The sequence below is a fragment of the Ammospiza nelsoni genome, chromosome 1, assembly GCF_027579445.1.
Source record: "Ammospiza nelsoni isolate bAmmNel1 chromosome 1, bAmmNel1.pri, whole genome shotgun sequence".
In the NCBI taxonomy this organism is placed as follows: Eukaryota; Metazoa; Chordata; class Aves; order Passeriformes; family Passerellidae; genus Ammospiza; species Ammospiza nelsoni.
In genome coordinates this window covers 92693071-92707172 of record NC_080633.1, presented here as the reverse complement: position 1 = coordinate 92707172, position 14102 = coordinate 92693071, and the positions used below count along the sequence as shown (strand labels likewise).

The 14102-nt window shown below is 35.4% G+C and overlaps 1 protein-coding gene across 1 annotated transcript in view; it reads left to right on the top strand.

Moving 5' to 3' along the window:
• LOC132070926 (dynein axonemal heavy chain 5-like) overlaps positions 1–14102 on the top strand; it is a 143542-nt gene that overhangs the window by 53090 nt on the left and 76350 nt on the right. The window contains exons 42-45 of the mRNA XM_059468136.1: positions 5055–5189; positions 6205–6394; positions 8848–9065; positions 10359–10670. Of these exons, the coding sequence (XP_059324119.1) occupies positions 5055–5189; positions 6205–6394; positions 8848–9065; positions 10359–10670 (855 nt within the window). The remainder of the gene's footprint in view (positions 1–5054; positions 5190–6204; positions 6395–8847; positions 9066–10358; positions 10671–14102) is intronic.

The following is a 14102-nucleotide window of genomic DNA, read 5'->3' as shown; positions in this document are numbered from 1 at the left end:
AGGATATGATTCTTTCCTTCAGTGTGAAAAAGGTGTATAAGCAAGCATCAGAAATTTGACCTTCTACCTCTGCAAAAGTGCTTTGCTTGTTTTGTGTTGTCACAGATGCTGGAACTGGTTCACCCTTGGACAGTGTACTTAAAAATTTAATGCACACAACCAAACAAAACCTAACAAAACTTATTTTAACTATCTTAAGGGTGTACAATATTTTATACAAAATCATTACTGCATCTGCACAGAGAGCCTAGAGTAGAGTTTCTCGGTGTAGTTTGGTCATTTCTTCAGCAGAAATTGCCCTCTGGAACCTCTGACATAAGGAGATTCTCCATTTATCATGTTAATCAAAATACTGAAGCATATAAGTAAGCCTTATCAGTTGGCCTAGGTATCGTAGGAACCACCTGGAGGACTCTGTGAAACTGTCTGAGATTCCCACTGGGAAAACTCCTGTGCCAATTATTCAAATGCTTTGTTGTTAAGGCAGGTAGCTCAATCACCTTTGTCTCAGATCAGTCCTCTGCCTCATATATGCTGATGTTAGCAAGGGAGGTCCTTGATATTTATGAAGATTAATGACCAAGTGCTCTGGGTGGGCACATAGGCCCAGCCCTTAGACTCATCTACATCACAATTTTATGTCTGCATCTCATACTTGTCTCTCTCTCATAACTGAAATTCCACTCTTCTTGCTAAGGAAGCCATGATGTCTGTGGGGTAGAGTCTTCCATGCATATTTATAATTTCTTTAGGACCACCTAACATTTCTACAGTATCCATCAGAGAAGTCTGCTATAGTGATCTTTCTTCCATTTATATCTTGTATCATATCATGGGTCACTGTACTCAGTAGCATGAGCCAGGAAGCATGGCTTTCTGCAAGCCCATGGCACTATGTTAGTTTGTCCTGCCTGTGCCTTGAGCAGCCCTTTGGACAGTCCTGTTTTTTGTCTAAATCCATTCTATATAGTCATAAAATCAGAGAAAAATTGATCTTTTTCTCTGGGAGTTCTGGAGGTGAACAGGTGCTGTATCTCTTCTCAAAGTGAGATCTGCTAGAGCAGGTGGCTCAGCACCTTGTCTAGATGAGCTTTGAATATCTCCAAGGATAAATAAACTCTTCACAGCTTCTTTGGTCAAGCTGTGGAAATGTCTGACCACCTTGTCTAGTTACCATTTTGTGTGTGAGGATGTTAGCAGAGACAGTGTTGAAATCTCTTGGAATTACTCTGCCCCGCTGTGTTGCCCTTCCAGCAGATATTGGGCTGTGTCAATCCCCCAGTGAGGATCCGGGTTTGCAAAGATGAGGCTAATTCCAGCTGTTAAAAGAAAGAATCATCAGCTTCTTCCTTATCAGGATCTTTACAGCAGACATCTACCACAATTCTACCACAACTTCCCTCAACTGGCTCATTAGCCATCCTAAGGGAAAGTGTTCCCACTCTTTCACTTTTAAGGGCAATTTCCCATCTCTCCATCCTGTCTTGTCCTTCTTAAAGAACTTGTATCCATCCATTGTTCCTATGCCCCCACATTTCCTAGTTTGACTGTAACTCTGTACCTGCACACAGAGCTGTAATTTTTCTGGTTTGTTGTCATGTTGTGTGCCTTGGCAAACAGGCACTTCAAATTAGCACCTCCTTCTGGTGTGAGAGCTTCTGCCACAACGTTGTTCTCTTCACCTGTCCTTATCTGTACACATGCACTTGAGAAGGGTCACTTTCCACACTGTTCCACCATCCTTGACATGTCTCTTGTCTACCACAGCCTGGATCTTCTGCTTCTCAGTGGGGTCCACCACTTCCTTACTTGAATGTATGTTGTTGTTGTAGTAGTAATGAAATAATTTGAAACACTTGCTGAAGTTCCTTGTGAAGTTTGTTCTAGGTTGGGGAATGCATCTAATGCAATATGTGATTATACAGAGAGAGATATCTAATGAGTTAATCAGATTAAATATGGGAGTCTCATGAACTGAACATGTTTCTAAGAGTACAGTGGGACATAAATTGCTTCTGGGTAGTCAGAAAACTAAAATGATAAAGTACAGACAGTCTTTCTTTGAGGCATATTCAATTAGACATTGGAAAGAAACTCTTGACTATAAAGGGTAGTGAGACACTGGAACAGGTTGCTTGGTGAGTTTCTGGACTCCCCATCTCTGGAAGTCTTCCAGGCCCGATTGGATGGGATTCTGAGTAACCTGGTCTAATGGAAGGTGTCCCTGCCCATGGCAGGGGGGTTGGAACTAGATGATTTTTAGGATCACTTCCAGCTCAAACCATTCTGTGACTCTATATTTGTATTAATCTTTCTTTCCTAGTGGAACTTATTTATTCAAAATTTTAATGGTAAATTTGAAATTTCAAGTTAAGTAATGCTGGATTTTCCAGGCAGTTGACTGGAAAGATCAGGGTCACATAAAGAACAAGTGCAATAGGAAATGGCAGAACATTGCCTGTTTTCAACAATTGCAGTATATCAACAGAAGGAAATATAGCAAACAAGCATTCACCAGCTGACCTTACCCCACAGAAAATCTAGAAGGAATGTGCCAGAAGAAATACATGAAGTCTTCCAGACATTTTATACACACAAATGCAGACTGTAGAAAGAGGAGTTCTGACTCACAAGTAGCCAAAGGCACCCTGACTGACTGTCGTCTCCTTCAGTAAAGAAAAACAACAAACAGTAAGGTAAAAGAATTGTCCTTAGCAAATGTAGGAAGCCCAAGGTGTCCACAAGCCTATGAAAGAGTTATTCTGACAGAGTTCCAAAGGTGAATTACTTGGCTTTGTTACAGGATTTCTTCCCTAGAACCTCCTTCCACAATGCCTCATACAGCTTAGGGAAAAACAGAAACTGAAAAGAAAAACCTAACAAAGCTTGAAAGTAAATGAGGTGATAATCCCTTTTTGAGAATCATCTCTTTAAGGTGCTTTCATATGGAGCAAAACACTGATGTCCCTTTTTTTTTTTTTTCTTTTCTATATGGAGCAAACTCTTCTTCTAATAATGAGACTGTTTTATTTCATATTTTGAATGCTTTCTTTCAAGAGTATCAGCTATACCACTGCAGTCCATTTTGCTCAGGCATGGTCTTTAAAGATTGCTGTTAAAAGATGTAGCAAAGAAATAATTCATAATCCACGTTTGCCAATAAATCCTAGCTCTTCTGTGTCATTCTCAGAAAAACAAAGCAGTTGTAAAACTAGAAAACAGATTAGGGTAAATAAAGGATGGTCACCTTGAACCACCCATCATGTAGGTCAGTTGGAATGCACCAGAAGTTCTGTCTTTAAAAGTAATTTAAGCTTATTTAAATTTTCTGGTAGGTATGAAAGTATTTCTTCAAATTTAACAAAGTCATCACTTCTGTAGAATCACAGACTTGTGCAAGTTGGAAGGGACCTCATGAGGTCACCTTGTCCAACTTCTTGCTTAGCACAGTACAGCAGGTTGATAAGGCCCTTTTTGAGTTTTGAATATCTCCAAGGATGGAGATATTCAGCCTCTCTGGGTACCTTTTATGTTTGGCCATTCTTATTGTGAAGAATCTTTTCATTATGCAAACCATTGCAATTTCCCCTGTTGAAGATTTTGACATTGCCTCCTTTCCTCTCACATAGTCATCACTTGCTGAACTAATTCCAGCATGTCAATGATGGTCATCTAGCATGGAGGAAAAGCAATATATCAGTCCTTGTCATGATTCTGGGCATTTCACTAGGACATGTCATTTACTAAGTGATGATGAAGTCAGGTGATGTCTGAGTTCATCAATATCACACTAGGCTGTTAATCTTTTTGTGTTAATGTTTCCATCTGCAAATAAGATTTCCTAGCAGTGAGTGGCTGTATATTCATACCTAATTTTTTCAACTGGTAACAACTTAGCACCTGATTGAATAATAGAAAACGAGGCAGGGCAGAGCCTTGAGGAATCATCCATCTACCTTTCTGGAGGAAAAATAATTATTAATAAATTAATTAATTTGCTCTTAATGTTTGTCAATATTCTTAACATTTTCTATTAATGAATAGGTTGCAGTTTCCCAGGCAACCAACGTGATCCAAAGTTTCATTTTTGTTATGGTCACAGTTTTCTCTAAAAGTTAACTTGAATCCCCCTTGCTGTAGTTAAGCAAATTATTTCTTTTCCTTTCTATTTGTCCTGTCTTCCTCTTTGCTGGTATCTTTTGCATGTTGAAGACTTTTGCCGTCACTCATCCTACATATTCACTCTTCCTACTTTTGCAGTAGATTTTGTAATACTTTTCCCTGAAACAATATGTTTTCTAGTCAAAGAATCTCTTGTTTTGTTCCTTTTCAAATTTCTCTTCTGTAGGGTTCATCTCCGAATGTGGAATCCACCTTTTGGTCACAGTATAGAAATGTCAACTACAGTGGAAATGTATTTTCGATTGTCCTAAAAAGGATGTTTGTACTTTTATTGCCCACTAAAATTGTAGATAAGTCATTGGGGAGCTTGTGACATCAATCCAATGTCTGATATTTTTCTGCAAAGCTTTGTGCGCCTGATTTTTTCTAAGCTCAAAGAAGAAGGGTTGTTACTCTTTATTAGTGCAGTTGGTTATTACCATCTTTCCTATTTTGCACATGCCTTTATTTAATTGCATCACACATAGACAATGTATTGAATTTCTCTTGGTAATTTTGAACTCTAGTTGTGATCTAGTTCACCAGTTTGGTATCATCTGCAAACCTAATCAATAAGTTATTTCTTGCTGAAAATTCTGAGATTTTCACAGTGTATTGTTTCAATTTGTCAGCCTGGGAAATAAGAGTGAGCTCTGTATCACCAGAAAGTACACTTTCTGGTATGGCTATACCACACTAGAAAATATCTTCAGGATTTGATAACCACAAAACTGGAAGTATATTTGAAAAGACGAAGAGCTGTGAATTTAGTATTATTGAGAAGTTCCATAACATTCATTTATTTAGCAAATTTAATTTTCAGTCCTCTCTTGTTTTTTGTTTTGATCTATTTGATCTTTATAGTTCCGATTTTGTTTGTGCTTTATTTCAAGGTTCACTATGACTTTGGGCTTAGAAATATCCTGTCTGTTTTAAGAACACTTGGAGCAGTGAAAAGATCTAATCCCCAAGAGCCGGAGAAAACTGTTGTGATGAGAGTTCTGCGGGACATGAACCTCTCCAAACTGGTACTGTTACACTGATGACTTTGCCCAATAGAGTATTTTGTTTGCATTTTAAGGGTCTTTATTATACACTTTGAAAAGCTATTTTTCTTCACCAGTTAGATACATTATTTTGCAGGTTTTAATATGATTTATTAGTGAGTTGAGAATCAGAATGCAGTTACTGTGTGAGCACAATTTGTCTTTTAAAGAGAGGAAAACAAATCATAAGCTTTAGCCGAAAAAATCTTCGGAAATACCATGAGATCCTAGGGGATCTACCTGGTCCTCTAATTGCCTCTTGTTTTTAATTCTTTTTACCCTAAGGAGAGAAAGGAAGAATACATTGTATTCACTCTTAATAATGTCACCAAAGATCTTTCTTAATCCAGAATTTCAATTTATACATTTCTTGGGAGCCTGTTGCCTTTTCAGAATATCATAAGAATTGCATTAAGTGAGGTAATTGGAAGCAGCTAATACCTACTCATATAGTGTAACATGTTTTGGTAATACTATTCAAAGTATTCATCTTTCTTTTCATTACTGTAATTAAAAGGTTATAGCATGTCTAGACTGTGTATTTACCTTGGGAACCACTTTTTGTGATGGAACCAGTGACTCTGTTTCTGATGTTAATCTCTTCAGCGCGTTGGTGCACGCGTTCAAACCTATAGCAACGCTTCAATGATTTAGAGAAGGAAAAAGTCATAAAAATTCTAAGGCAAAATATGATGGGAATAAATCTTGCTGATTTATGTAACAAATGAAGAAATATATCTGTGTATACATTGAAGAAAACTGTATTAAGTTGTTGACATGTTTATCAGCCTAAAGTATTTAATGTAGAAATTACTACTTATGATTTCCTTATATAAAACTCGTTTCATAAAACTGATGGATAATTATAATATTTGCTTTAGAAGAGGTAAGATTTTCACTGCCATCTTTTAAATAACTTATATTGATGATTGTTTACAACTATAATAATAATTTCCATAAATAAATAATGTGTTTCCCCCTACTTTATCCTTGACAGGTGGATGAAGATGAACCTTTATTTATGAGTCTCATTAATGACCTATTCCCTGGAATTACTCTGGATAAATCTGGGTATCCTGAACTACAGTCAGCCATCCAAAAACAGACAGAAGAGGCAGGGCTTATTAATCATCCACCATGGATACTTAAACTTATTCAGCTGTACGAAACTCAACGAGTCCGACATGGTTAGCATGCTAAATGAGATTTTAAGACTGCATTGTATTTGAGGCTACATTACATTATCTGCCACTTGAATGCAGATTAATGTAATGAAAAATGTAAAAAAAAAAAACTTAACAGATATAATTTTTTAAGCGTATATGGGTATTTTCCTTAGGAAGCTGTTCTGACATTTTTTTGGTGTGCAATCCTTTGTTATATTACATTTTTATGGGAAGTATGAGTGTGGCCTTTGGTGATTGAAGTTTCTATAGAGCAAGTTAAAGTATATTCATTCAAATCCAGAAACAGCAATTTTATTCAGTGTTCTGAAAACCATTCAGAGTTCAGTCATGAAGCTCAAGTTTAATGTTACTGTGAGATTATAATGTTGAGAAGACTACCAAAAATAATTTCTCTGGCTTTTATTTTGATATATTCTACCATGCATGCGATATAATTTCAAGTGTTTTCTTTGTGATTGATTCTTGCCATTTATATTGAGGAGAAATAAGCTTTCCTCCTGCAGGATCAGGAGAGTTAGACAAGATGGACTCTGGAGGTCCTTTCCAATTTCAACCATTGTTTGATTCTATGAAAATACATTTTTACAGTGCAGAAAAAGCCATTGAGTCAAGTTTATCCTGTCTTAGGAAGGGTATCCTAGACAGTAGTAAATCCAGGTTTGCAATTCATAGCTCAGTGGAAAAAAAGAATACCCCTACTTTAAAATAACCCCCATACCCTTAACCTCTAACTAATGACTTTTTAGTATAATAAAGGGTAAATATTAAGGAAATGTAACTAAAGCAGCAAAGATTTATAAAGATATCATCCTTCTTATTCCCCCTTTCTTGTCATAATAAAAGAATAAACTAATGAAATAAATGAAAGGAAATACTAATTCACATACCAGAGTCCGAGTCCTTAAGGCCTTTTAAGTCATATCCCTAAACTTTTAATTCAGATCATTTGTTAGATCAAAGAACTGGTTAGTGCTGTGCAGACTTACTAATTTACATCCAGATTTCTGGATGCAGTGTTGCATAGCAGTTATTTCTATATAGGAGCCACGGAAGTTTTAATGTTTTTAGTTATGATTAAATCTGTCTCTTTTTAAAAGAAGCTGTTTGATCTGTGAGACACAACAGCTCCTTAGTTCCTCAAAACTCTTCAGGATCCACCATGACATTCTGTTTAGATGCCTCTGCTCTCCACACATTCCTACTATTCCCAGATCATGCAGCTCCGATTGTCCAAACAGTTGAATGCTCAAGCCAAAATTTTTTTTACTTTATATAACGAAAGTTACTGCACTGAAGGAAAAAGCTTTCCTGACTTCCACTTGTCCTTCTCCTGAACTTGAATTCATGGAGGGGTCACCATGGAATTTAAAATAATGAGGAGAAATACGGCTGTATGTGCACGTGAAGTGCTTTTATAAATGCATGCACACACACACACACACACACACACACTCATATCCAGTGCATGGATCTTGAAATCTGTTTGGCATAACAATAACAATTTTGGTTGAAATATCTCTGAAACCAGCAGGAAAGCCATTTGGTTAACATTGAAGAGTTTGTATTAGATTTCCCCATATGTAACATATGGCATGAGTAGTGATCTTCTGAGTCCTCAGGTTGTTTCAGGGAACATCCAGCACCCTTTAGTTTTAGAGGAAACATCACACAATTTGCATGGCACTGGATTATTTTAATTATTTGGGTTTGTGATTGTTCCATACTTTTGTTGAAGAAGTTTTCAAAACCAACTAAGGGATATCTTGTCCAGTTGCCTTTAGGGCTAATAGGAGCTATCTAAGTCCTTTAAAGTACTTTGGAAGTTTCAATTTGAATGTCCCATCTGATTTTGGCAGATTCTGGGCCTATGGAATGAAAACATAACTAAAGACCAACAGTAGGCTCAATTTATTGTTGAAGACAAAATTTATTTTCCTTTGATAACATGTATACACTGATGAACTAAGTGTGGTTGCACTTAACAGGTTTTATGAAAGAAAGATCTATTAAATGCCAGCATGGGTGGCTACAGGTACATTATTTTGATACTTTTGCATCAGAAAAATGCACTTGATTTTGTGTATCACTGAGGATACTCATTCTCATTAGATACATTTAGAAATTTCTGGGGTTTTTTTGCCGCCATCCATGTCAATGTTGTTGCATGAGAACATCAAAAGGCAGTTGTGTTATCCCATTAGAAAAAAGGAAAGAATTGCCTGAGGGAGGATGCAGACCCACATAGGCTTGCCTATCATAATAGAGAGACATTTATAAAGGCCTTTAAATAATAGTTTCAAATTCTGTTTCAATCAACATTAAGTGGAGTGAGAAACATCCTTTTGTATTGGCTTTTGATAAAAATAAAACAAGGATCGTTGATGCAATGAACCATTAAATGGAAGCATGACACACTGACATTTCATTTTAAACCATGTTTATATTGTTTTAAGGTATGATGACTCTAGGTCCAACTGGTGCAGGAAAGACAAAATGCATTCATATTTTGATGAAAGCAATGACAGATTGTGGTGCTCCTCATAAAGAGATGAGAATGAACCCAAAGGCAATCACAGCTTCCCAGATGTTCGGTACCCTTGATGTTGCTACAAATGACTGGACAGATGGTATTTTCTCTACATTATGGAGAAAAACTTTAAAGGCAAAGAAGGTAATGGATGCTGTATCATGACAGACATTTAATACTGTTTCCATAAGGTGTCATTACCTGTCATTTATCTGAAAGGTCTTTCATTATAAAATCAAATGGGAATACGCAGTGTTAATTTTGCTTCGTGTCTAATGAGCTCAATGTGCACAAGAGTCAGAATTACATACATATCCCAGATAGCACTAGGTTTCACAAGCATTTCAGGTTCCAGAATTAATTTAGAAAAGATTTTAGGTGGTTTCTTCCTTCTGTAAGCAGTCCAGACACAAAACCAAGGTATGTTCATGTTTTGATGTGAGGGCAGAAAAGTCTTTTCTCCTCTCTGGTTTCAAGTCATTGCCACTTTATTTCACTAGTTGCATCAAAATGTAAGGCTTTGGTAAGAAACTGATGCAGACATTTCCCAATTCTCCTATCAAACCTGCAGATCATGTTTCATGAAATCATAATTACACTCACATCTACTAAACAGCTACCCTGAACTGGCTTGGAAAATGGGATAGCTTACATGAAATGCTTGAGTAACATCTCAAAGGGACTGACTTTGTGCCTGTGTTTATGACTGCATTTAATGGGAAATGTTTTCATCTGTCTTGATGGATGCTGACTTGGCTGATGTCGCAGACATTTTTTCATAGAAATCCTTTCTTTGGGATTTGTTCATCTCCTGGGAAGCTGAGGCCCCAGAAGAAGAATGTAAACAATTGTTATCGGCTGGTGTGGAATGTAACAGGTGCAGCGGTGATTGGGCTTCTGTGAGTGTTTGGATTTGCTGACCGCTTACAGGAGAGTTTGTCCTTGCTTTCTGCTGGACACAGAACTTTGTTATTCATTCTTTTCTATGCTATTCTTAGCTTAGCAGCATCTGCAACTTCTCTCTTTATTCTTTTTAGTATAATAATAATGTATTATATATCATATATCAATAAATCCAGCCTTCTGATCATCAACCAAGATTCTCGTCCGCTTCTCTCACCCTGAAGACCTCATCAGGTCGCAGTAATAGGCTGATGTACTTTTGTAGAAGAAAGATGCAACTTCTGGCTTAGTACAGCACAAATTCATTTTTGTTGGTGTTTCTTAATATCCTTTCTACTGTGACACAAGATAACCAAAGAAGAATTAAAATCACTAAGCAAATTACAAAAATTGAATTTTTATATTGCTTTTTTGCTGAGCACCAAATTATGACATTATTTATATCTGAGTGTACATTTTCTGATATTACATGAATGTATTTTTGATCAATGTAGGTAAAGTCAAATGTGTGTCTCTCTCCTTTTTTTTTTTAAGGGGGAGCATATCTGGATAGTTTTGGATGGACCTGTTGATGCAATATGGATTGAAAATCTGAACTCTGTTCTGGATGATAATAAGACTCTTACTTTGGCCAATGGAGATCGCATTCCGATGTCCCCCAATTGCAAGATTATTTTTGAACCTCACAACATTGACAATGCTTCCCCTGCAACGGTTTCTCGTAATGGGATGGTCTTCATGAGTTCTTCAGTGTTAGACTGGAAGCCTATTTTAAGGGCTTGGCTGCAGACACTGCCAGTCACATACTCCAATGTCCTATGGAATTGCTTTAATGCTGTATTTCAGGTAATCAATTGAATACTTCAGAAAAAAAAATTGATTTTTTTAATTCTTTTTTTTTTAATGAAGCCATGCTCCTTCCCAAGTGCTTGTTCAGTTATTTAAATTTCTTTTTTATGTAATAAACTAAAGATGAAGGGTTAAAAAAGAAAGAAAATTATCTCTATAATTAGTAAATGACTGAAGCTATAACATATGAATAATCTGAATGTTTTGTTTTGTCTGCATACAAGAGTTGGCAATGAATTTTTAAACCTGTGATTATTTTATATTGCCTGTTGGCAAAACAGATACTCTTTTTGCTTGTAATTTTAATACTGCAATTTTAAATATTGTTATGATGCACAAAGGAAATGGGTAAAGTTCTCATTTTGTTCTAAATATAAAGAAGTAAATTCAGAAAGAAATTGTTACACTCTAGTGCAACAGGAATGCATTTGATCCATTATTATTTTTAAAAAGACATTCTATAATTAATCCAGGATAGTTCTGTGCTCTGAAGCTCTGACTATCATTCTGAAGTTCTGACTATAGTTGTCTCTTCTGATTTTATTATCCATGTTCCTGTTCCAATGGAAATTTTTGAAACTGCATCACTTTGATACATTTTTGGACTAAATTGTGTTCAATCAGTAGATTGAACACAATTTAGTCAAAGAATCCTAAATGCTTTTCTCCCTCTGTTTGGCCTTACCTTACTGAATCATTAGAAAGGTTCCAGCAATATTATGGATGGTTGCACTCAATAGTGGGTATAAAAGCATAATCTCAGTAGTATACTTCCATCATATTGAAATACTTATTTTTGCTTTTGAATGTTTTTAAAGAAATAGTTATGTCTTTGCAACCTTTCACAGTTATCTTCTGATTTCCTTGATATCTGTAAAATAAATGCAACTCCCAACATACCTTCGTTTTCCATCAGCTTGCTCCTGCCTGTTTACTCATGTAATTGGTGTTGGATTTCACAGGGGTTTCTCCTGTAATATTTTTCATTGCTCTTGCATTTTAAAAATGCAGGTTTTAATGAACTTTGAGTGACATTTCAGAAAGCTTTTTATAGATGGTAAAAGCAATGATTGATATAGTATTAGAATGCCCTGAATGTTAACAAATATCTTTTAAGATTCTAGTTTTCATTTCAGTGCACATTTACTTTAAAACTAATGTTTAACAAGCTATTCATTTTGTTCTACCTCCAAAACTTAATGATATGACATAGTATTTACTGCAGCAGCAAGAGAAACAATTCTGATAATGAGTTTTAAAATATGCTTCCAAAGTAATGTATATGTGGGTCAATTTACTGCTTCTTTGCCACAATTCTATTTATATTTTATGCTACAACTTGCTCTGAAAACATAACAACAACACTTAAAATGCCCAAGCCTGAAGCAATAGCAATAAAGTCCAGAAAAATATGTATTTTATTAGATTAAGAAATGAAAATGCAGTGAAATATGAAGTTAGTTCAGTGCTGAAGGCTGCATTTACAGCTATCAAAATGTAAATGAAAGCTGTCATGCTGGCAGTTTTCTTTCACTTTTAATGTGCTGTCTTTGCTTCTCAAATAATAGAGGCAATAAAAGTAATTTTACAGATGAGAGCAACACTACTTTTGTGTTCACATGGCTCTTTTTATAGTTATTGTTTTCTGCCACATTAAAAAAAGGATAAAAATTCAAAAAGAAAATTTTTGAAATAAGATTCATCAACAGTGGTAGTCAAACCCCAGATATCGACCTTGGTGGCTTTAATGCTAGTATTAAGAAAAAACATGGATATAAACATCTTACAAAGATCTGATTTTTCAAAGAATATGAAGATTAGAGTATAAATGGAAATATAGTAACCAAGGAGACTCAGTCTTAAGCAGACATATAGAGACTTTCTGAATTTAATCTAAACTCAACTAAAATAAATGTAAAATAGATGTAAGACAAAAGCTATAATAATTCCAATTTGCTTACAAAACACTCTTGTTATTTGTCACTGAAAGTCTTCGTGTTGGATAAAGTAATTTTCAATGAAGGTGCAGCAGGTAGCAGTAATGGAGGAGAAAAGAGCAGAAAATAATAGTTGTGAATCAGTGGAAAAGAGTGTATTTATTCTTTTGATGTATATTATAAATGGCATTGTAAGTCGCCATTTTTTATGTGTTAAAAAACCCCAACAAATCAAAATACAAAATAAAAAAGTCCAAAACCAAAACCAAACCCCTAAACCCAACCTTATTTAAATTTAAGATGATGTTAGAATGCTTTCTATTTCCACAAGATTTTGTTTAGAACAGTGATTGAGGGGTTGGACTCTCCCTCCCTTTCTCAATTCTTTCTTCTCAGCAGCATTTCCTGGGTTTGCAGAAATTTCAAATAAACTCTCATCCCTAAAAAAAGTCTCTCTTAAATTTAGAATCTCCATTGCTAATTCCTGGTCTGTGAATGATGCTGCTACCCATAAGCAACAGAATTGCTTAGCTGTTGGAAATAATTATCTGAGAGAGTTTCAAAGAACTGAAATAATTAAAATAGTTACCCAAGTGGTGTTATTGAGATTGTCTGCAAAGTGTGAAACTCAAACCAGTGATGGTTTTTAAGTGAGTAACATAAGTTTCAGCATGTCCAGGTATTGTGTAAATGAAAAAAAAGTAATAGCAACTTAATTTTCAGATGTGACTAATTTTCTTCCTCCACAGTAAATCTCACACTAATCCAATTTGTGTAAAGGCTGCTACTGTGCCTGGAGCATAGAGCTGAATATATAATACAAAGATTTTCTTACCTTTAATATTTAAATGCTGATGTTAAAATTAATATTACAAGTATTAATAACTTTCTCTTACTGAGTTGTTCTTTCGCTTGTCTAAACCCTTTGAATATGTTACCAACTTCCTGTCCTGAAGAGTATTCTGTTGTTCATTGTAGTTCATTCTATAGTGATTGTACTCTGTGCAAAAGGATCATTCTTTCATATAAACTTTTAGCATCTGACTTCATTTTCCAGCCTCCTTGTAAAGGATAGCAAATTGCTGATCCAAATTCTTAAGAATTTCTGTGTATTTGTCATGACCCAATTAATTTTTCCCGTCCCCCTGTCCAAACAATTGATGCAAATTTCTGTGTTAATCCTGCATCCTTTTTTCAGCCATGTATTGTTTTAAAAATTGTAGTAGTAATAATATACTAGCATATATGGTTTTTTCCCCATAAACTCAAAGAAAAAGAAGACATTAAAAAATCCTTCATAAACTACAGAATTCTCATTGGAATCATAAGTACCATAAAACTAGTTCTGGTGAAAATTGGGCTCTTGATAGTACAGAATACTTTGACGCATGAAATATCTTTATTCTGTGTGTTTCGAATCAATTATTAAACAATTTACAGTGCCCTATGAGACATCTGGTCTATTTTACAGATGAAGAAGCTGAATCTCAGT